General features: G+C 39.8%; 2 protein-coding genes across 2 annotated transcripts; one reads left to right on the top strand and one right to left on the bottom strand.

Moving 5' to 3' along the window:
• The first annotated feature begins 165 nt into the window (after positions 1-165).
• Positions 166-20,349, top strand: CAAP1 (caspase activity and apoptosis inhibitor 1). Its single transcript, XM_037373257.1, has 6 exons — positions 166-389; positions 1,414-1,614; positions 3,138-3,222; positions 4,194-4,269; positions 12,100-12,170; positions 18,196-20,349. Exons 1-6 carry the CDS (start codon positions 258-260, stop codon positions 18,537-18,539), a joined length of 909 nt encoding a protein of 302 aa, XP_037229154.1. The 5' UTR covers positions 166-257; the 3' UTR covers positions 18,540-20,349.
• Positions 20,350-23,577: 3,228 nt separating this feature from the next.
• LOC119141436 (putative uncharacterized protein DDB_G0292636) lies at positions 23,578-24,084 on the bottom strand. The gene has a single exon (XM_037373794.1). It carries the CDS (start codon positions 24,082-24,084, stop codon positions 23,578-23,580), a length of 507 nt encoding a protein of 168 aa, XP_037229691.1.
• Between the last annotated feature and the right edge of the window lie 214 nt (positions 24,085-24,298).

Raw genomic sequence — 24,298 nt, 5'->3', positions numbered from 1 at the left:
AGGCAGCCGCCAGCAGGGGCGCCACGCAGCGCTCCCCGCGGGCGCGCCGGGGGCCGGAGGACCCACCGCCACCGCCAGCGCCACCTGGGCGGCGGGGACCTCGCAAGGGCCCGCCGGGGGCGGCCCGGCCCCGCCCGCCCCGCCCCGCCCCGCCGGAACGGGCGTTGACGCGCCGCCGAGGCGGCTATCAGGGCCTGCCGGAAGCACGGCTCGGCCGCGCGCGGATGTGAGCGCGGGGAGCGGCGGCCCCGCGGGCCATGCCGGGCAGGAAGGGCTCCAAGGAGAAGAAGCGGCGCCGCTCGCATTCCTGCTGCCCGGAGGGGGCCTCGGGGCCGGCCGGTGGCGAGAGGAAGTGGCGCAGCACCGAGTCCAGCCACGGCGCCCTGGAGGTAGCGCGGGGGTACAGGGTGGGCCGGCCGCCCGTGGCTTCGCGGCTCTGGCCGCTGCTCTCCCCCTGCCGCCCGCGGGGGTGCAGGGCTCGGCCCCAGCGCGCTTTCCGACCCTCGGCCCGGCTGCCGGGTGCTGGCTGGCTCTGGGCCGGCCCGTTGCGGGTGGCTCCTCGGCACGGGCGCGGGGCCGGTTACCGGCAGCAGAAACTTGTCGGCGTGCGGAGGCGAGGGGCCGGCGGCCGGCGCGGGGAGCCGTGCGGCAGGGGCGGCCGCGGCGCGGGCGGGCAGTGCCGTGCTGTGCCGCTCCCCGCACGGCAGGGGCAGGCCGGTCTCGTCCTCGGGGGTCACAGGTGTGGGGCACAAGCTCAGAGGTGACCCCGGTCGTGGCGCTTGTGCTCGCAGTACTGTGAGCCCGTGTGGGAGGTGGACGAAAACCGGTGTGACGTGCACTCCTGGGTGAATCGTGGGGCTGGCAAAATGTATGTCTAGCCGTTTTGGTTTGGGGTTTTTTAACTGCAGAGGTCTTCCACTGACGTATGGAAGGCACATTTTCCTGGTACGAAGCCCACGTTTAATCTCGGACTGTGCCACGCAGTGAATAGTATGCCAGTTTTCTTTTTAGCAGGCAGCTGTAAATTATGAGGCTAGTGATTTAATCGCACAGCACAGAGAGATGGGTTTCTTCTGCCTTAAAGCATGCTTTAGAGGTTTTTTTCATGGTGCGTTTTTTTTTTTTTTCAGCAGCAGCTAGGGATTTGCAGGTAATATTTTCCCATTAATATTTAAAAGTAGTTTTTGCCTCTTGAAGCTTTTAAAATTTCCCCTACAATAAGAATAGTTTCAGCAGCAATGTAATGCAACATATCTTGCAAACTAAAACACTATTTGGAAGCTCAGAAGTCCACCTTAAGATGTACCGTGCAATTATGAAGGTGAAACTACTGCAAGCACAAAGGAAGCTGTAAGTTTTCTTCTGTAGTTCACTAGAAAATGTAAAAATTGTATTTGCCTTCCTTGATTTTAGGAAGCAAAATGCAGTGCACCATCTGGAGAAAAAGTGGAAGAGGCTGAACAACCCAGTGATATAGAAGAAGGAGGGTTAGATCTCAGTGTGTCACTCAAACCTGTCAGTTTCTACATCACGGACAAAAAAGAAATGCTTCAACAGTGTTTCTGTGTCATAGGAGAGAAAAAACTACAGAAGATGCTGCCTGATATTTTAAAGGTACTGAAATACACTTCCTGTTTATATACTTTTTACAAGCATGAACGGTTGTGTAACAAAGCACACTTATTTTTCAAGTCTATAAAAGCTGCTTGTATGTTTCTTAAATGAAGATTATATCAAGTCTTTGAAAGTTAGACTTTCTGAAGATTTTTATGTAGTTGTTCCAGTTACTCTTTTTTGCACTGCTCAGCTTGCTGAATTGCACACTGCTTATTTTTATACTGTCTGTCTGCACTGGTCAGTTAAATGCAGAAGGAGTTCTTGTAAATGCATGGAGTAAATTCAGGAGTGTTGTTCACTAATAAATAGACTGATTTGATAATAAAAGTTCTTTTTGTCAGCTGGATTTCTTTGTATGGTATTAAATTAGTCTGTGATAAGGCGATAAAACCTTTTGATAAACATCTTCTGAAGCTGTAACTTCTGTGGACTTCAGCGATAGTATTGCTAGAGTTTTTACTGGGTTAGAATATAGGCTTTTTGAGTCTTGTGAACTGCAGGACTGGGTAAAAACAAATTAGGTTAGCAGCCTGTACAGAAGAGCCTGCAGGTGAAATGCCATTTGCGTGATGCTTGTTAATGTCTTTTAAAATTTTTGTCTTTAATTTTTATCTTTGAGTCATGTTACTAATATAAACAAGGCAGGACTTCTCAATTTTAAACACATAGTGAATTGCATCCATATCTCATCTCTGGGACAAGAAAAGAGGTCTGCAGCAACTGGAGGCAAAGGCATGACTGAGTTTGAAAGGAAGTTGCCTAGTGGTCTAGGACCAAACTTACATTTTGTTATGAATGTTACACTATGCTCAGCACTTCCTAATTTTGGTACTTGTATGTTGCATACATACAAGTATTGTTGTATACATGCAAAATAAATACATTTGAAAGTGTGAAATTATCGCTGTAGTTTGCCAAGAGGACACAAAGCGCTACAAAATATATGAAGGTAACTGGAATACCCATAAATCTGTGGCAGCCTGTGGTGCATATCAAGCATGAGGAATAGATCACAATTTATGTATATCTTAGGTTTTCTTTATTATGATACACAACTGTTGGTGTGTTGTTAATAATTTGCTTCAGTTCATGAACTTGTTTTCAGCAGTTGGTTCTGGCCTTTGCAGGTCTGATTATGTAATCCACCTGCTCCTGAGTGATGGAGAATTAGGAGCAATTAGGGCTACAGTCTGCTCTTCCGTGCTTTACACATGTGACCTGGTATATCTACTGCTCAGTGCTGCAGCTGCAGTGAAAACTCCAAGCCCTAGGTCAAATGACCGACAGGGCATATTGCTTAAATTTTCAGAAACACACACTCTATTTCTGGTAATTGTCAAAACTGGAACAGCTACCTGGTGTTCTTCAGCAGTTGCATCAATGCAGGTTAGAACAGTGAAGGGACTTGCAATCTGAGTTAACTCTTCATTCAGTACACTTGGAGTACTACCAACTGTTCATAATTGTTCTGTCCTCAGAAATTTTTAGTAGCTCATGGTCTGTCTTATCTGTCGTCTTAGGACTGTTCCATGGATGAAATCAAAAGGCTTTGCTTGGAGCAGTTGGAGCTGTTATCTGAAAAAAAACTGTTGAAGATACTTGAAGGTATGAATAAAGCTTTTAGGCACCACTGTACAACAGAGAAAAGTTTGCTTCTGAAAGTTTCTAGCTACTAATATATATGTATCCACACACTAAGAAGTATATATTGGTGTGTATTATTATTGCATATATACGCATGCTAATTGTGTGTGTATATATATATATACACATAGTGTGTGTGTATGTATGTATGCTGGTTTTGATCTTTTAAGCTTGAATGAAATTGTCCATTGATTTAGAAGCTGTTAAGGACACATTCAGAAAACAGTAATATAAGCTTCTTTTCCTTAGTACCCAAACTAAGAACAAAGCTTTTGACTTGAAAAAACCACAGCTAGGAGTATTGTTTGAAATCCATTATTTTAGATAAACTGACATTAAATTGCCTCCTGATTCTTTGCAGGGGAAATCTGACATACTGCAATACCAATTCAATTGTTAGCAACTGAATTTGGGTATTTGGTGTAGTTGAATGATTCTTGGTGGATCCCTCTGCTCTGCTGAGATACACAGTTCATGTGCTTTGATTAAGGATCTGACGTTCCAGCTTTTCAGTATTTTACTGAACTTTCATTTGGTATTTAAGGGCTGTAGAATTTATTTGTAAACATGTTGCTGTCTTCTCAATGAAGTGGAACACTTCAAATCTCGAATGGTGCAGAGTGCCTTCTATTAATTCTGTCTCCTGTGCTTCATTTTTAGTGCCTGTGGTATTGTACTATCAATAGCTATTCAGTTTTATTCATAGTAATACAGTATAACTGAAAAATGCCAACAATGTGACTAGCAGAAAATTCACAAATAAGGTTTTTGGTTTTGACCAAGTCTAATTTTAGAACATCTGCTTTAATTGGGGGGGGGGGGAAAAACTCCTCTGCTGATTGCAGTAGAGTTAATCATTAAGAGTAAGCCTAACTACCTAGCGTTAATTATATTATGTGCCTAAATTTTCATGTTTGAAACTGTGCATCTAGGCAAGACTGGAGCTGATTCAGATACTGACGAAGAGGCAGATGGAGGAGACAAGACTGGAGGTGAACCTGTCAGTCAGTGAGTAAAAGACAAAACATATAAAAACTTAAGAATACTGAGCAATACAATGATTTCTCATGAGAAATGACCAAATGTAATATTGAAAGACCCAGTCGCTGTATACTTAATTGTGGTTACTTTAGTTGAATGAGAATGAGAAGGCAAATTTGTTGACTAAGGAAACCATGAAAAATGCTCCAGGATTTTGATGTTTGGAGAAATTATGTGTTTGTTTTTAAGGCCTACTTCATGAGCTTTTTACTGTTGCAGAATATATGAAGTGTTCTTCATCTTAAAGAGGTATGGCTGTGTTAGGGCTGCTAGATTTCCAGAAGGTAGTTCTGTGGCTGAAGGGTATTTCAAAGCTTTTGTTGAGCCGTATTTATGACCCTCAGCTACAGTAGACTGAGTAAAGTCTTGCTTATATGCAAATAAAGTAGGTACTTGAGCTGGTAAAACATAAAAAGAGTAAACCGTTATTGTCAATTAATGAATAAAGGAACAAAGTCAGCAGGTAGGATTTACCATTTTTTAACGGTATCCGTTTTAGCGGGTATCCGAAGACACTTAACAACCCATTTGTCCATGGCAAGTAGGAAAGTTTCAGGAAAACAACATCTATAGGATCAAATTGCAGTTTGGAAATGTACTGGTTTTGCACTGCACAGATAATATTCCAGGCATAAGCTGTTATAAACAAAAGTGAGTTGGTGTGATCTACCTGTTCTCATAGCTCTGAAGTACAGCAGAATTGAAACGGACAAAGTTCTTTAACCATTGCTGCAGTTGCCAAAACCTGACCAAGCTAGGTCACCTTGCATCACTGGTGAGAGAGATATGAGCAGTAACTGACAGCAAAATCAAGAAGAAATTGTGTTTAAAAAAAGTAAGAGAAACTGAGAGATGTTGGTCATGCTTCCTTTGAACAGAATGGTTGAGCTGCCTCTGGTTCTTGTATCTCTGTCTACATCCTGATTGTTTAATATTTCAGATCCCTCCAGACTGTCTAGGCAAGCTATGTCAGTGTAGAAGTTGTGGGGTTTTTTTCTCATTTTAGTGTAGGGTTAACAAATAGCATGCTACACACATGGGTGCTATCTCAGGCCCTTGGCTCATAGGTTCAGCTGTGTGCTGGCTTTAACAAAGAGAGAAAGCTGTTTGGGTGGTAGACAAATGAAAGGATAAGAAGAAATAGGTGAAATGACAAAAATTAAGGTTTTGTATCAATCATTAAGACCAGTGCTCAGTAAGTGGAGCAGTATTATGCTTTTACAAATGTCACAAGCCCACTTTACTGAATAAGTCTAATCTATAGGCATTTCAGTTAACTTTTTAGCAACATGTGTGTAAGTAAGTATGAATGCAAGTTTTGCAAAACTTCAGAAGACACTGTTTCAGCCAGAACAGCAACAAGTCAGTCAGTAAACAGGGAGACTGAAGATGCAACAGTGAAGAAATAGTGAAAAGTGCATTGGCAAGCTAAACTTTGGTTGTTTATAATCATTAATATGTCTTTAATTTTCATCTCAGTTTAAATTGCTTGGTTGACCTATATTTGCCACATGATGGCACTCAGGATGATCTGCTCCATAACCTTCCCCAGCACCGAAGTCAGGCTGACAGGCCTGTAGTTCCCCAGATCCTCCTTCCCACCCTTCTTGTAGATGGGTGTCACACTGGCTAACCTCCAGCCTGCTGGGACCTTCCTAGTTAGCCAGGGCTGCTGATAAATGATGGAGAGAGGCTTGGTGAGCTCGCCTGCCAGCTCCCTCAGTACCCTTTCATGGATCCCACCCAGCCCCATAGACATGTGTCTAAGTGGAGCAGAAGGTCACTGTTTCCTCCTGAGCTGTGGGGACTTCATGCTGCTCCTCCTCATCCCTGTCTTCCAGCTCAGGGGGCTGAGTGCCCAGAGGGCTCCCCAGTGAGTCTTATGTTCTGTTAGGGCTGTGGTCTATATTAAATTGGATGGTACCACTATACGACCATCCCTTAAATAAGTCCACTTACTTACTTTTATTTTATCATTCATGTCCTGAATTACCTTTAAGTTTTCTTTAGAATAGTTTGGCTCCTGATCTGTACTTACAGTTTTGGATTTTATTGTCAGAAAACTGTAATAGGCAAGACCGTACCAAATGAGCCCTATAGGTGAACTTGCCAGGCTCCAAACGGCAATTGAATGCCAACCAAATGGCAATTGAATGCCAACCAAACGTATACTTAAGGTGCTAGCCACAAAAGTATACACCACCCTGCAGAAGTTTAACTTTTGACTTACAGGCAGTTCCAAATGACTGGTCTACCAAACAAACAAACCAAAATAAAGAATACTGTCACTTACAGCAATGGGGACCTTGTCTGCCGCCACAGTGATCCGCTGAGTCAAGGAGTCCCTCCGGGAAATCCCGGGGGTACCGTAGGGAGTCCTATCCCCAGCGGGTCCTACAGCCTGGCAGAGAGGTGTCCCACCTGGGGTGCCAGATTGATTTAAAGAACGTAGTCAAAGTTTCGTAGTGACTAAGTATCCTTTATTGGCAGCGCTGGATGTACAGGGGATCCTTCTGCCTAACGTGCATGTCCAAAGTAACTAACTATCTTATATTTATACCGTAAAACAATGACTATTCAATTAACACCTATACATAGTCATTACCTAAACCCGCCTACTCTCGCTTGGTATGTTAATTAGCTTATCAGTCCTTTGCCTGGAATGTGGTGGTCTTGCAGGTTTGTACGTGGTTCATGTCCTTGTGACCATCCGATCTTCTCCAGCAAGGAGTGGTGACTCGTGTCCTTGTGACCATCTGGTCTTCTCCAGCAAGGAGACTTAGCACTCCCTCTAGATAACATTGGAATGTCTCTTATCCTTTTCTCCTCCTTTTTATAAATAGCCCCTTTGTTAGAGGAAGAAGGGTAGGGGTCTCCTCAAAGCTGTGTGGCTATGTGACCAGACACCACACCCATGACCAGTCACCATACCCACATTCCTTGAGCAGACACATACAATCACGATCGATGTCCGTTGTCCGTATTTCACACTGTTTCTCCATATCATTTAGAAGGATGTTTCTTAACGACAGTTAAAAGCTCTGTAAGGAAACTGAGCATGACTGTCTCATGTTGTCAGACTATCTTCTAGTCTAGTACGTTAAGATACATTTTTCTGTCACAGAACTTCTTTTGGTCTCCAACCCCAGTTATGACTGAAGCTTGGAATCCCAACCACTACTATTGCGGTGCTGTTGTCTTAACTGTCCACTCCTCTAACCAGTACCCCTTTTCCTAACCTGTGCTGCTGTTTTATCTCACTCAGCATAATCTGCTGGAGCTGTGGCACCAAAGCACCCTCAAGCTCAGGTTTCTTTGACAGCTGTGCAGATTCCTGAAAGTAATAGGTTCTGTGCAGAATCCATGTGCATTAGCTCAGGTAAGCATTGCACTAGCGTGGAGAATGCCAACATGAAAAGCTAGCATAAGGAAAATTAAAATTTACAGCATTTGTCACCAACACACTGTAATAGTTGGCTTCTTTCTGTTGATAAGAACATACTGTGCAAATGTTGTTTTAATTAAAAAAAAAATAATGCAGAGTTTATCCCTTGGAATAGTGATTTTGAACTTAACTGTCATCCTGAGGGAGAATTATCTTCAAAGACTGATAAAAAGCTCCAAATGACTGTGGTCACTTAACTAGCATGGCATGAAAGAAGAGGGTGTGAAATTTGTATGCTGTGCCATAATTTTAGATTAGCCTATCTTCTGCTCCCGTTGTTTGGAGACCTGATGTTGTGCTACTCTTTCTTAAATCTATATCACAGTATAGATAATTAGGAAATAAGTATTTCTTACTAACAAACAAATTAAGATTAACAAGTCGAGAGCAAAAGTGAATTGTGAACTGCTTCTGCTTGGCCACAAGATGGTGTAAAATGCCCACTATTAAATGAAGTAGTGAAGCTTGACCCGCAGTACAGTCCAATCCTATCAATGCTGAAAGAGTAAAACGTACTGTAAAAATACTTCTGGGTTCTAAAAAGTCTTATGCTGAGAGTAGGTAGTCTTTAAAGGAATGTGGTTTTGCTGTAATCAGTGCTAGTGTCAAGGCAAGGGAAGGAAACTTTACAACAAGTTTTGATGTGTGGTGGGTTTTTTTTTTCAGTTGGTAATTTCTTTTTACATAACTATTAAAATAGCTGTAGGTAATTTCACAGCCAGTGTTTGAACCATAGAGGTCACTCTTGAGTTTTCTGTCAAAGGGGTGATTATAATTCTGTAGTGAAATTTGATGTTGGAGCTCACAGTGATACCAGAGATGTGACATTTCTTGCCTGGATATTATTAGTGCAACATCAGGCTTTCCCCAAATGACACATTGCTGTCCAGTGCAGAGATGAGTACACAATTCAAAATGATGAAGCATGTGTGAGGGAGGATGGGGCAGGGGCAGCCTAAGCAGCTTTTGCTCTTAGTGGTGAGCAGGGTATATCACAACTTTATTTGGTCAAGAGTTGAGTAGCTAAGTATAACAAATTGTTAGGAGTTGCTTTAAAAAAAAAAAATACAAAGTGGATTATTCCAGATCTGTTGACCAGTAGCTGGTCCCAGATCTGCTGCTTACCCCAGTTGCTGGTACTTGGACATACACACATGCATACATACTTGGATATAGAAGCCTGCAGGGTTTGCATCCCTGCTCCAATTTGCTGGTCAGACCTCCTTGCGGCTATGGGCTTCTCTGACAGCTGGTGCAGATCTCTGATCCTCCCCAGTAGCTGACACTCAGACTGTTGATCTCTTGGGTATCTGGCGGAGCCATGGTCCCTCTGTTTGCCTACTTGTAGACCCTGGTCTCTTTCAGGAATTTGGCCTGTGCTCTTGCAGTCTGTATGGTGCCTGACTCCCAGACCTCCCATGTTATTTGCTGACTAGCCTGAGGTTTGCTGGTGAACTACAAGCATCTGCTTACACAGTGGTGCATGACATTGAAATTTCCTGAGGAAGTATGCACATTTTTTATTCTGTCTACTTTCTGGCAGCACAGTCCTGCGGTTCCCTATGACCTATGGTCCCCTTTGCAGTTGCTGGCACTTAGACACACACGCACACGTGCATATATACAGAAATTGGTGTCCTTTCATTTGGAAAAATAGTTAGTATAGCAATTGCGTTCAGTAAGAAGGCAGGATGGGCTGTGGTGATCAGGTCCAGGGCCTGGCCAGACAACTGTACGGACCAGCAACCTGTTTATGCTGGCCTTTATCTACTTTTTTTTTCTTTTTTTTCCATGCTTGTTCTTTCTCGGTCTGCCTTGGTCTCTCCCTTTTCCCACATTTGGTTCTTCCTGTAAAATCCCATGCTGCCTTACACATTCCTGTGCTCAGCCTAAAAGCATCTGCTAGTATGTTTTAGGCGGTCTTGAAATGGTCTTCCCCAGCCTCCTCTACAGATCCCCTTGCTCATGTAGACAGTAATACCCTTCATCTTATAAGCTGACTGCTTTTACTAGATCTCATTCCCAGAAAATGGGTTGATGGCTTTCCTTTCACAAATGTAGGAGCAACTCAGGCAGGGTGATCGCTCTGCACTGATGAAGTTACTAGGATTCCTCTGCTTGCCATTTTTCTCTTCTCACTGGGTCTTTGTTCTTAAATGCTTATAACATATTGAATGCATAACCTATAGACAGGGCAGCACAATGGAGAACTGAGTGTGATAAGCCTTGGCAAGTGACAGGAGAGGAAAACCTCAAATTTCAGGGAAGGTGTGCGGTGGCAGCATCGTGGACAGATTTAGCTGGTGGTCTGTTCTGGCATCTGGACTAACTCCACCCAGTAATGGAGGTGGGTGGGAAAATGCTGCTACCCAGGAGTCTAGCACTGTCTCAGAATAGAGGACCAGTTAGCATTTGGTCCTAAGCTGTGTCCTGGAGCTTGGCACTGAGAGTGCTGAGAGGATGTTTCCCCTGGGCTGCGCTGTGTAGGCTCATGGGAGTGGTAACTGGGGTGGCTCTCAGCTAACTCTGACTATATAGGTGTGTGTAGGAGTGCAAAACATTTCCTCAATTTCCTCTGCTCTATCCACTTACAAATTGAACATGGTAATGTTCTGTTGTCTGCTGTTCTTTTCTCCCCCATGACAGCAGGAAGATTGAGACTGGTTAACACGTCTAAACCACCACATACAGCAGACCTAATTTTATTTGTTGAATTCCTGGGCTTATTTTACATCTAACAGGTGAGGACTGTAATCCATCTTGCAACACCTCTGGCCTTTGTAGTACAAGACTGATGACTGAAATAGAAAATAAATAAGCAAACTCTGTTGATGGAGAGGCAAAGTTTAAATAATTTTCTGAAGGGGTTAGCCATATATACAGAACTTCCCACTCAGCATAGCTATCTGAATGCCTAGTTTCTGTCTTTCCCTTGTTTTTCAGCCCTGCCTGGGAATAAAAGTCCATCAGAAATTAAAAGATTGGGAGAATACTTCTTGAGTTGACAAGCAAAGTGAGAGCATACATACCCCTGAGTTCTGAGAAAAATGCATCATAGTAAATAGTCTCTTCCCAGTTTATTATAATTGCATTGGACAGTACCTTTCTATTTCCTTACTTAAGGTGCAGAACATTTAAATATCTTTTCAGGTTCTGTGTGCATATGAAAACAGCTACGTGTTCTTAATTATCACATGCTACCATACACATTTGTTACAATGCCCACAAAAAGTGAGAGAAACAGAAGAATTACTGATTTGTAACCTTTGCTCCTGCAGAAAAGGAAATAGCAATCAAAACAACTTTGTCTTTCAGACCCAAGATGGCTACAAGTATTATGATGTGCTCCCTCCTGACATAGCCATTGGACACCTGAAAATAAAAAATCTTTGAAAGCATGTGGAAGATAGATCTGTACTTAATTTTAGGAAAAGCCTTCAGGCTATTACTGAAAAACAAGTAATTAAAGTCATTATATTTACATCAGTGATACCAGAATACTGCTGTCCTTTTTATAGTGCTGTTTAGCTCCAACAGGCAGGGTAGTTGCATTGATCCCATTTTAATATGTATGAAACCAGTGCCATGCTGGCATGCAGGGTAGGAAATGGTCAATTCTGCTGTTGAAATGCTCACTAACCATGGCAGTTGAACTCTTCCTGTGATTCTGGGTCCTTCTGCCTTCCTTCTTCCTGTGTATTTCACAGTATTTTCACAGTTCGTATAACCAGTATGTGTGAAATATGTGAAGGACGTGAACATTTCACAAAAGTATCTCTTCTTTATTGCTTGTATAAATCAGTTGAAACCTTACAGGATAAGGGTAGAAATCTTTAAATAGAAAAAACAGAGAAATGCAGATACTGAATACAATTTAACAGTTGAGTTGTGTTTCATTTTAAAAAGTGTCCCTTTGTGAAACTGTGAGACTGGCATGTAAGAGGGGTGGATGTTGGTGGTAACTTCATGAAAACAGCTTGTTAGTTTCAAAAGAAAACAGTAAATAGTATTTGAATGCAACTGAAATGATACTTTTTCAAATCACTTAACTGTGTGATAACTTACTAGAGTTCTAGAGAAAAGTTCCTAGTATTAGGGAGGGGCTACCTGTAGGGATTATCTGAAAGTTTAGAGTATAGTAGAAATAATTATCCTTGTGTATTGCTAGGCAAAGTAGTGTGTTCTCAAGTGCTTACATAAGACTCTGTATGTTCTTTTTGCCTTTATTCGTACTGTAGCTTGCCTGTTGGCCTACCACCACATAATTTCTTTAGTTAAAGTAAGCCTTTCTTAGGAAAGCTCTCTTAAATTGTAAAAGATGTAGATTATAATGTCTTCTTATTCATTTCCAGACAGGACAACAGTGTAGACTCTACTTCTTCTCTCAGAGAAGACAAGCTGGAAGGTCATGATTCAAAACAAGGTATGTAGTGGAGAAAGCTGAAATTTTTCTTTCTTGATGTTGGGCGGTGACTAATTCCAGATAACTGATAGCTCTCTTTTGAACAGTAGCTGCAATCACAGAGAAACATCCTTTTAGAAATCAGCTGGCATAGGGCTACAACCTATCCCTTGGGCCCAATTCCAGAAAAGGGGAGAGGAACATTGAAGAAGAAATTGCAGGAACTTTGGCTGCTTAATTCTGTGAGAGAGTGTTTTGTAACTAAAAGCAATCTGCAGCTCTTTGAAGTTTGCTAGTTTAAGTTCTGGAACATAACTGAAGCTCTTGCAAGGCTCATTTGGCTCTTTGTATCTAGTTTTTCAGCTGAGGATGAACTTCAGTCATTTCAATTTCTTGGTATATTGGTGATTGCTAATACTGCTATTACCATTTGCTGAATTCTTTGAGAGGCAGTTTTACTTTCTGTTGATATGATCATAGGTGTCTACAGTACTCTGTTTTGACATTTCTAGAAATCCGTTATAATCGTTTGCCAAAGGACTGTGTGTAATCATTTTCTTCAGTCTTGATATATGATTACCTTGCTTTGTTTGATTGTGCAGAGCTGAGGTCTATCTAACAGAACAGTGCTTAACACCCACCATGCCTGATAACTGGCATATTTTACTTGGAAGTCAGTGCCAGTGCAAGTACGCACTCAAAATATTTGAAGCTCTGAGAAAAAATGTTTTGTCTTGTATATTTTCTCTTTTTCAATGCAAAAACATAGTGGGTGAGACATTCAGGTACTACAGTGATTGGCAGAATAAAAAATGCAAAAGCAGGGGAAGTACACATTTGAGTACCTGCTGTGTAAAGAAACAGTTTTCTTAAACCTGCAGCAGTATTTGTTTTATTCCAATCATTAAATCAGCGCCATATAACAACTGCCAGTATTATTTTATGCATGAAACACTAGAATTGTAGGTGTTTCTCTCTGTCTGTTTATTTTCATTTGGACTAACTGTATGCAGTAACATCAGAAATAGCTTTTCCAATCAAAGAATGTTGCAAATTCTTATAAACTATATATCTTCTGCAAAGATCTAACATTATTTGCTTCTTGCACCTCCTATGTCACCATTCAGAATGTTGTCTACAAGATAGCTCTTAGAATAGCTTTGTGGAACATGTTTCTTTCTGAAGTAATTAGGGGAATTAAACAGAGAAGGAAAGAGTCACAATAAAAGGAACAGATCTTTTAGTAGCAGGTTGCTATGGCTTTGTGAGGAATGTTTTAAATGTTGCTTGTACTGTATGGAGTGACCTTAGAACTGACAGACTTTCTGCACTTCTTTTCCACTTCTGTATTATCAAAGGGAATTGATGACTGTTGCAGGTGATTGCTTCATTCTTGTTTTTTATGACTTAATCAACTGGAGTATCATGATGACTTTGGGCTATAACAGTGGCTGCACTCAAGATGTTAGTTTTAAAGAGCTTTTGAGAATATCAATATAAATTCAAAAATATGACTCTAATCATTCTGCTGAGGTGCAGCCTGTGATGCTATGGGAAAAAAAAACAACAAAACAAAACAAAAAGGAATGAGAGGGTAAGCAAAAGTGGCTAAAATTGAAAAATGGAATTAAGTGTACTAAAATGAATTTTGCATCTGTAGATGAAGGAAGAAGTAATCAAAATGAGAAAAATCATGAGAAATGCCAACCATGGTCTTTATTATTACTGGATAAAATTACAACTGCAAAAGAGGAAAATAAAGCCCATCAGCTAATTAAACATCTGGAGGCCAGTGAGCTTGTATAAACACTGTTTAGACATTTTTGGAGGCTTCAGATTCTGAGTGGAACTCGAGGCAGCTTTGCTTAGCTTCCTAGTTCATACTAAGTCTAGGACAGAGATAAATGAATGTTAGTATTTTGTTTTTGCTTAATTTGTTACCAATACCAAAAGGAGTCCTATGGTGAGTTGACACCAACCAGCAGTATGCACCCACCTGTTGCTCAGTTACTTCTCCTTCAGTGGGGTGGGGTAGACCATCAGAACAAAAGCAAGAAAACCTTACAAGTCAAGATAAAGAGACTTCAGCAAGAGAAGTAAAAGCTATGCACTGAAACAAAGCAAAATAGTGATTTAGTCACTACTTTCCGTTGGCAGCCAGATTTTTTGCCCATTCCTAGAAAGCAAATTCTCAGCACACATAACAGTTACTTGGGAAGACAGATGCCATAACTGTGAGCATCCCCGTTTCCTCCTTCTTTGCTCAAGCTTTTATTGCTGAGCACAATGTCATATGGTATAGAATATCCCTTTGGTCAATGGGGCTTAGCTGTCCTGGCTGTGTATCCCTCCCAACATATTGCCCACCTCCAACCTATTCCTTATGGAGTGAGAAACAGAGAAAGCCCTTAGGCTGTGCAAGCGTTGTTCTGCACTAGCAGTTTTTCTTTGGCAGTGAATTAGGATGAGTATGCTCGGAAGTTAACTTTCAGGCTTTGAACCACAGTCCATTGATGCACCTATTTTTTCTGTTCTGTGGAAATGCTGCTTGGTTGAGCGGGTGTTAGGTAAATGCTGACTGATGCCATGCAGCAAGACAGAAGAATTTCCATTTCTTTTGTTCTTTCACATAATTTGTGTCTTGCAATGTGAAGTTGAAAAGATATTCAAAGTTGAGTTGATAGTATGGGAAATAGGTGAAACTCCATCTGAAACTTGAGTATTAATCTTGAAGTTACTGTCACAGTAAGAACAGGGCAAAACTACTTTGGATTGAAGAAAGCCCTGGTGTGTTCATCTGTTATAAGTGCTGCTGTGAAAAGAATTTTTTTATAGCTTCAGAATCATTTATATTTTAGGCTTTCAGTTTTTATTGCTTAAAAATTGTGATTTATCTTACAAAAAACAAAGACCAAAAGGCCTCTGTAAACTTCATCTGTATGGCTTATCATACATTTTCCAGAGTTGAATTTGCTTTCTTGTCAGCTTTGATACGTTGGACGTGCCATATATGTTAGCTGTATATGTTCCCATATATGCTGTATTTACCAGTATGATGGCCAGTTTTTGCAAGCTGGTAAACCAGTGTTATGAGGTAGTGGATTGAAAACTCTTTAAGATCCTAAATCGGGTGTGCATTCTCAGTCAGGGTAATGTGCAGTATTCCTAAACTGGGAATTAAGTGCTATGACAAATCACAGGCTGTATCAGGAGTGAATATCTGAATATCTTTTTTGAAGTATATATAGTAAAAAATCCTGAATCAATAAAACCCTTAAAGTTATGTGTTTAAATGTTACTATTGTTTATAAAACCAATTTGAAATATGTTTTTTAATGGAAAATATTTCCTCCCTCCCTTCTGTAGAGAAAGTGTATTTATAGCTTTTTTTTTTTCATACCCTCAGGGTAACAGGAATGTTGTAAACCCCAAGGAAAACGGATATTTCCCAAGTTTTTCTGCGCTGCTCATGAATCAAAACCAAATGCATACATGTTCCAAAAAGTGTTTTAAAATATGTAAAAAAAAATTAGTATTTTTCCGAAGCTGTGTTTGTTTTTCATTTAAGAGGAAAAGTGATTGCTTTACTAATCTTTGTACAGAATATTCACCTAGCATGATGGGTTTGCGCAAAAACTCAAGAAGGAAATACAAATCATGCGGCAAATGAAGAGACGGGACGCAGCTTGATGCAAGCAAGTTGTCCGTTTATTAGTGATTTTCTTACAATTATATACATTTCTATCTTCTACATATTACACACTGATTGGTTAAATCTTAAGCGTAAAAAACACTGATTGGTTGACATTTAAGGCACACCGTTAAAGCAATAGGAACTGATTAGTTTACCTTGTCATAGCAACAATTTCTATTCTAAGATTAGGGGGTTTCTTCCTACATGACTTTCTTAATTCCTTATCGGCACTATCCGTTCCCTTATCTGGCTACTTGTTCCTCTTTGTCCATCTGGTTGCCATCTCAACTGCAACGGCTCAAGAGTCTGCAGTTAGCTTGCTCCTTTGTTCCCAGGGCTTGTGCCCTACAAGTTCTAACTGTCTCTATTCATCAGGCTCACAGTACTTGAACTCTTGTCCTGCAAAATCACTCTGTGGATGGAGAGTTTTTTCACTTTTCACTTGTGTTTTCAAGAAAAGTCACATTCTTTTTGTTGAATTTTTAAATATTTCCTGTATAATAAAAGAAATTGAAACATTAATAGCATAAACCAGAGATTTCTGATTTCTAAAAAATGTCATTTCAAAGATGTTTTACCCTTTGTGAAAGGGGAGAGAATTGTTTGTATTGGATACAAAACCCATCTCAAAGGAAAATTCTTACTGAGAAGAATTATTAAAAGAAATATCCAAGGTTTTCCAACAGTAAGACATTACATGTGAGCATCTCAAGCAAAAAATACAGTGATTGGAAGGTAATTGGTTAAAGGTCTTAAAGTCATAGGTCCTTGATGTGTTAGACTGCATTATCAGTGGGTTTTTTTTAATATATTTTGAACATCAGTAAGGTTCTGATTGCCTGATAGTAAAAAAAAGAGCAATTCACAGTGGAAGTACTTCCTTGGGTTTCCAGTGATTTTGTTGTTGATGGGCAATCCTTGCACATCAGTATGTCTAGCCCTGGTCATGTGAGATATGGATGGGTGAAACTGGCAATAACAGTTCGGTGAGTCTATGTTAGAAGGACATCGAACCCAATGCCTGTGCTCAAGCCGGTCAGCTAGAGCAGGTGGCTCAGTACCACATGCTGTCGAGTTCTAAATATGTGCGAGGTTGGCACTCTGTGGCCTCTCTGGGAAACCTGCTCCAGTGTTTGGCCCACCCCCACAGTAAAAAGGTTTTACTTGAGTTTACATGGAATTTCCTGTGTTTCAGTTTTTGCCCATTGCCACTAGTCCTGTCAGTGAGCAGTACTGAAAAGAGTTTGGCTCCTTTGTCTTCATGCTTTCCCATATTTTTAAAAGATAATTAGAAAAAAAATTTAAACAGCCTTGCAATACTGTCTGAATATTAAAAAGTATATTTTTGGTATATAGAGAATCATTATAGACTAAAGGAGCTTGCATAGGAATGTAAGCCTTATTTGAATCATCATGGTAAGAAATTGTATGTTTTTAAAAACCACAGATCTTTAGCTCTAACCCTTCATTATTAAGAGGGAACACAGCCATACCTTTGGATAGCGGTACTACCAAAAGTAATTATAAAACCTTTAGAATCAGTAATTACGATCATCTGGCTATAAATCATGCATTTTAAGCAGGAACCACTCCTACTGTAAGTTTACGCAGATACCACGGTTGATGAAGGACTAATAATTTCTAAGGCCAATGTATAAAAAGCAACAGTCTGTAACCAAATTGTGAGAGCAGTTACTCAAGTTCTGTTGGAGTTTTGCTTTTATTTTATTGTCCTGGCTCTTCTAATTTTTTTAAAATAAATTCCAACTTTCAGCTAGCATTAAAAACCAATGTATTAATTTTCCCCATGTTTTTACTGAGTTAAATACATCTGAAATGCTTCTGAATAATTCTCAATAGTTGCACTGTAAGTGGCGCTTCTATTAATTTTTAGTACTGTACCTGACTATAGTGTCCCATTCCTTTTAAAATACATAAAATAGTTTTGAGGTGTCATTTTTAAAACTGAGTTTTAAAAGTTTACTTTAAAGATAAAAAACAGTAATTGATCACTGCAGAGAGGCTTCCTTGTGATATAAAACCATATGACATTTTAATTAGGAAAACAGATCATGTAACTTCATAGTATGGGATACATTTTCCTGGTGCTGCTGCTTTGCTATTCTGCATGTTCTTCTAAATTGGCATAAAAATGCATTAATACTTGTCTAAATTAGATCAGCCTTAAAAGCTGGAGGAGAAAAAGAAGAGGAATTAATTGTCTTAAATTCTTAGATCTTTTTGCCACTCTCTTAATCTGCACAGAAGCACTTTAAACAGAAGTAATTTTGCAAGTTGAAAGAAAAAATGGTACTGTTAGGCAACTATATGATTGTTACATTTGTGTTACAGGCAAGGGAGAAGACAGTGATGTCCTGAGCATAAATGCAGATGCATATGATAGTGACATAGAAGGCCCATGCAATGAAGAAGATGGCCCAGATGTGCAAGAAAACGCTGTCAAAAGTGGAGCCAGTCAGATAGATGACCTTCAGAAGGACATTGAGAAAAGTGTGAATGAGATACTGGGGTTGGCAGAGTCCAGCCCAAAGGAGCCTAAAGCAACAACCTTAGCTGTTCCTTCATCAGAAGATGTTCAGCCATCAGCACAGCAGCTGGAGCTTCTGGAGCTTGAGATGAGGGCCAGAGCTATTAAGGCTCTGATGAAAGCTGGTGATGTAAAAAAACAGCCCTGAGATTTATAATTTTCTTTTTCTTGTTCCCTTTTTTCCCTTTCTTTTATCCCCCTTTCCTGTTAACCCCTTTTCTACCCTTTTTTCTTTTATTGATAGTCAAGTGTATCATCTTTAGTGGCAAGCTTCTTACATAGTTCTTGAGGTATGATTGATTTCTTCTAGATTAAAGAGGATTGTGAGTAAAATGATTGCAAAATAGTGCATTATGAATTTGATTATAAACTAAAACCTTCCGTAAGTACAGGTGAGAAAATTACGGTGTGCGTTCACTAAATGATGGCAGTGACCCGAGTAAATTTCACCTGACTGTTAATCAGTTATCCATGGCAACAACATTTTTGTATTATTTTTTAGCAAATGGAGGATCTAAGTTAGTGTGTATATATCCAATCAAAAGGTAACTGTCTCAGAATATGTGTGTTATCTTCATTAATTTCATTTAGCTGTTTGGTAAACTGGTGATTTGAGTACAGAGAAATAGAAGCAGGTAATGAGACAAAGACTGCTGGCAAAACCTAGATGTGCTGTCTTGTTATTTGTAGTTATACGCTAGTGGAATTACGTTAGACTGCAAAAACAAGTTTTGCTGCTGCTATACTTAGATCCTTAAGGCACTGAATACCTCAACTTTGCCTGTTGTGGAAATGAAAAAGCTCACCTGCAAAGGGCATTTACTTCCTAGTCCTACTGTGCAACCGTGTGTATGTCAACTAGTAGGAAAACTTGTTCGTTATTGTTTGCCTCTCTTTCATATCAAGGTTCATTTGCAAGTTCTACAATTGCCATATTGTTAATGAGGCTTGTAAAATCCCAAGCAATATGAATAAACAAAAATCAGTCCTTTACATTGAAGAAAAATGTACAATACAGTAACAATTGACTGTTAAGAGAAATGTTTATAGGCCTGTATCTTTCCTTTTTTACTGGAACTCTCAACACCTGAGGTTTTATCACCCACAGTGGTGATTCCTTGCTGGCTGCATACTCCTGCGTGGATCCCATATATTTATGCCAACTACTGAACAGTGAAAGGTTAATTCATGCAGAAGCCATGCCTTGATATAGGAAATAACTTAAGATGTCTTAGGAACACTGAACGTAAATCAGATTTAATTCAGAAATACGTTTCCTGTGCCACCAGAAGAACTGATACAGTCAAATGTACAAAGTTTACTCAGCGATGTTGCAGAGTGATACATTTGGGCTTGTTTGACAACAAGGAAATCCTGCTAGACGTCAGGATAAACTAGAATGTAATTCTTTTCTACTGACTCCTTGCTGGAGGTTTACGGCATTGGTTTCTACACTGAGCTTAATTTTCCTATTGGCTTTCCAGGTCACCTTTAAAAGTTCATTTTGTAGTGTGTTGAACTGTCAAAGGTTATTATTTCATGGTCTGTATCAAGAAGTTGCATATGCTAACTTTAATATGTAGTGTGACAAAGATGCAACAGATTTACTATGCATAGGACTAAAGATTTGTAATTGCAGCCTAATTAAATTTGAGATTAAAAGAGGAGAAGAAAAAAAGCTGTTTACAAAAATATTTTTTATATATATATAGCATAGGAGAGACTTTGATTACACAAGTGCTATTTCATTTTTAGGATATTGTACTATTGCTGCTTAGGTTAAAGCAAATCAGCTAAATTGTCTGGGTTCCTGCATTGATTTATATCACTGCACAGTTTAAAAAATTGAGTGTATTTGAAGTGTTTATTATACAACTCTTTTGTTGTTCACTTTTAAATATTCCTTTGATTTTTTTCTTGCAAAATAAATTTAATATTTCACATGGAGGAAGAGGCAATTTGTGTGTAAAATGCAGTCATGAATTATTTATGAAACAAAATAATTTTACTGGGTTTTGATCAACCACTTCGTTGGGAGGAAATATTATACACAGAGTGTTGGTCAGCATGAGGAAAAAGATTGTGATTATATTCCGGACTGCAGCAGGAACATTTTCTAATGAATTTTGGCTGTCATAGATAAAGCACAGTGCTTTTTTGAGGAGGAGAGTTGATTGTGTTTGCATTAGGTAAGTAAAAAGGCGTGACTCCCCAGAGAGCCCAAACTATCTATTATTTCTGTTTAGAGGCTTTGATGTTATTTTTATGGTGATTTCATAGAGAATAATAATTAGACTTCACGATGCCACTTTTGAGAGGCGAATCACAGGCATTTCCTTAGAAAAGAATTAGTTCTGTTTGTAACGTTTTTCCATTACAGTATTTGCTCTCAAAAACGTTTTGCCTGAGTATCTCAAACGTTAGTGCCTTGAGTCACTTCTTTTTTAAGCTATGTTATAAAACATATGCTTTGCTGTTTAAAATTATTGTAATTATCACTTGCAGTGAATGAAAGTTTTGACCACAGACTTCAGGTCATTTCCAAGTAAGATACAAACATAGCATGTAGGGAATCAAATCATCTGCGTAGATGATTTATAATGCTGCTGTTCTAACCGGATGCTGTTGAAATGCCACATTAAACTTGAGCAGTGTGGCACTGCATTTTGGATCTCACCAAGCAAGGCAGCTGGATAGCATGTTCCTGCAGTTGTGTGTATTTGAGGGAGCATGGCTTTGCAAACAGCAGCCACCATGGGTGAACGCTGTAGTGGGACAAAATGTCTCTTCACCTTACACGGTCAGATTCCTTACATGGTCAGAACTTTAAGGATCATAAATGGTTTCTTGCTTATTACTATTATTTTTTTTAAATATTAGTCTACAAAAGCAGTTAGTTGTTACAACTACTTTTTTTTTTTCATCTGTGGATAAAGCACATCAAGGGTTTTCTAAAAAAAAGCAAGTGAAAATGTTTTGTACACATGAATGCGTAGTAAGTTGTTATATGGCATTTTACAATGCCCATCTCAAAATTATAAGCTCTGATTTAGCTTTATGAGATCATTGATGCTGGTAAACATGCCCTTTTCACAGAATATAATTGAAGATTAATTGTTAAATAGGCCTTTTAGTCAGGAAGGGAGATGAGGTGGTTAATTGATGCAGGAAACTTAAGGAAATTTAGGAGCATAGACACCAAGTTAAAAACAGGTCATGAAGTCCTGCAATTTAGTCCAAGTACTGTAAAGCTTCATGTTTATTGCTAAGTCACTCTGCAATATATATAGAGAAAAAAACGCTTCTTCACCTTATTTATGGCCAAATTCAAATGTTAAAATACTGGATTTTTTTTTGTCAAGTCTCATGTGTCGTGGGCCTTTCTTGGCATTAATATTAAAATCTGTAAACAGAATACATAAAAGCTGAAGAAGAACCTGAAGCTTGTAAGAAGGTTTAGCCACATACCAGTTAATGAAACTGACTCATTAGTCAGGCCCCAAAAGCGTGAATGTAAATAGTGCATAGTAGTTACATTGTAGAGCACAAGTAATCACCTCCATTACAACAGCAACAACAATAACAAAATTCAGTACACCATCCCTTTCTTAAGCATGTGGGGAAAATGTAATCTTTTTCCATGGGATCTGTCTTGGTTATTGTCGGACCCAAACCTGAATTTTCATCTTTTGTATCTAATGGTTCTGCAAAGTTGTTTTAGATGAGTGTCTTACACTGTGAATTGTCAAATCTATGATCTTGCATCCCATCTTCCATTTTCAGACTCCAGTCAATCTGACTTTACTTACAAAACCTCAGCTTTACTTCCCTGCAATACTGTGTGTCTGTATCAAAGATGTATCTATTGAGAGCAGAACAAATGAGACAAAATCTTCTAAGGTCACCAGAGAGAGGAATGCATGACAAGAGACATGACTACAAAAGCTTGTTTAGTCTAAACATGTTGAAACTTGCCTGTAAAGACAGGGAGAAATACAGTACTGGCAAAGGCATTCAAGCTGAACATGAATACTGGTGACGGACCAGTTAGGTTATTTGTTCCCAGGCTGCCTCCTTGTCTCTTCCTTCCTGTACCACTCTTGTGCAGCTAGTGTTTATGTGGGTATGTAGAGAACCATGTCAGGAAGCTCATGGGAGCAGAGAGTCCTCTCCATTTGTTCCTTCTAACCTGGATCAGCATCCTCATTGAATTTGCTGCGTTGGCCCAATAGAATGAGCAGTGAAAATCCAGCTGCTGAAAATGGTGCTGGATTATCTTGCACAAGTGATATCCCAGGTTATTCCTGTCCTTGAGATACGAGGCAGCAGAATGAAGGTCCGCAATTTTATTCCATGTAGTTGAAGTGATGTAGATCTTCACTCAAAAATGGTAGCTGAACTGATCCAAATGTAAACTAGCTGTTAAAGTTGCCAATCTACATCTGATTATTGGTATGTTTTTTTAAGCAAGCTGACTGTAATTGTTACCATGTGTAGTCTGGTTAAAGTAAATTTCCATAATTGTATGGAAATTAAACTTTTGAATTGCATCCACACTAGGGGGCTGTCTTGCTCTACCAACGTCTGCTTCAAACCCTTGTATACTAAGAACACAAGCTGTATGAACAAGTTGTAAGCATTACTTTTCCCTACAAGAAAAGGTGATGGGAACAGAATAGTAAAGGGGAATGACTTGCAATTTAGACAAATACAAGGTAGGAGCAAGGAAATTTTGTTATATGTATACTTAGATGAAATGTTGAAGTGTAAGGATGAAGCAGTGCTCTCGTTGTCTTGAGATGAGTGGGAAGGCTGAGACCAGGACCCTGGTTAATTCAGTTCTAATGTGACACTTCAGGCCGATGATACATAACCCAGTTTGCTGCACCTGGGGACAGGTAGGTTGTTCTTCATCAAGATTTAGCAGCTGTAGCATTTTCTCCCTAAAGGGGAGTTTCTATGCACTGCACATCCTAGTGCTCCTGCTGCAGTGTCCTGTTACTTTGGCTGTACAGGTCATTTGGCTGTAGGATTGCTTTGTTATAAATAAAGGCAGTCCATAGATTATCTTTTTATGAAGCTGTCTGCTCTGTATTCCAAGAAAAATTAAGATTAATTGTTTGATATCTTTTCCAGCTTGCTTATCAGGCCTCATCAGGGCATCAACGTAGAGGCACGCTGAAACTTCAGTGGATGCAGTACTGGAAAATTAACTGAAGGGACCTCCTGCCATTGTAAAGGCAGGCAATGTCTTTTCCATCTTGGTCTTTTCCATCTTGGTCTTTTCCATCTTGGTCTTTTCCATCTTGGTCTTTTCCATCTTGGTCTTTTCCATCTTGGTCTTTTCCATCTTGGTCTTTTCCATCTTGGTCTTTTCCATCTTGGTCTTTTCCATCTTGGTCTTTTCCATCTTGGTCTTTTCCATCTTGGTCTTTTCCATCTTGGTCTTTCCATCTTGGTCTTTTCCATCTTGGTCTTTTCCATCTTGGTCTTTTCCATCTTGGTCTTTTCCATCTTGGTCTTTTCCATCTTGGTCTTTCCATCTTGGTCTTTTCCATCTTGGTCTTTTCCATCTTGGTCTTTTCCATCTTCGTCTTTTCCATCTTCGTCTTTTCCATCTTCGTCTTTTCCATCTTCGTCTTTTCCATCTTCGTCTTTTCCATCTTCGTCTTTTCCATCTTCGTCTTTTCCATCTTCGTCTTTTCCATCTTAGCTTTTTGCTAAGCCTTTTACATACTCAGTGGATCTAAGCCACTCTATTAATGGATTGCCTTCTTGTTTAACTATGTAAAAAAGGGTGGTTTAAAGAAATAGGTTTCTTATGGAATTGGTCTTTGTACTAAAATGCCATAGAGCTATTAGTATTATTCCCAGGAATGCAAAACAGGTAGCATCTACCATAGTTGG

Source organism: Falco rusticolus, chromosome Z (genome assembly GCF_015220075.1).
Source record: "Falco rusticolus isolate bFalRus1 chromosome Z, bFalRus1.pri, whole genome shotgun sequence".
In the NCBI taxonomy this organism is placed as follows: domain Eukaryota; kingdom Metazoa; phylum Chordata; class Aves; order Falconiformes; family Falconidae; genus Falco; species Falco rusticolus.
This window is presented reverse-complemented; position numbering and strand designations above follow the sequence as displayed.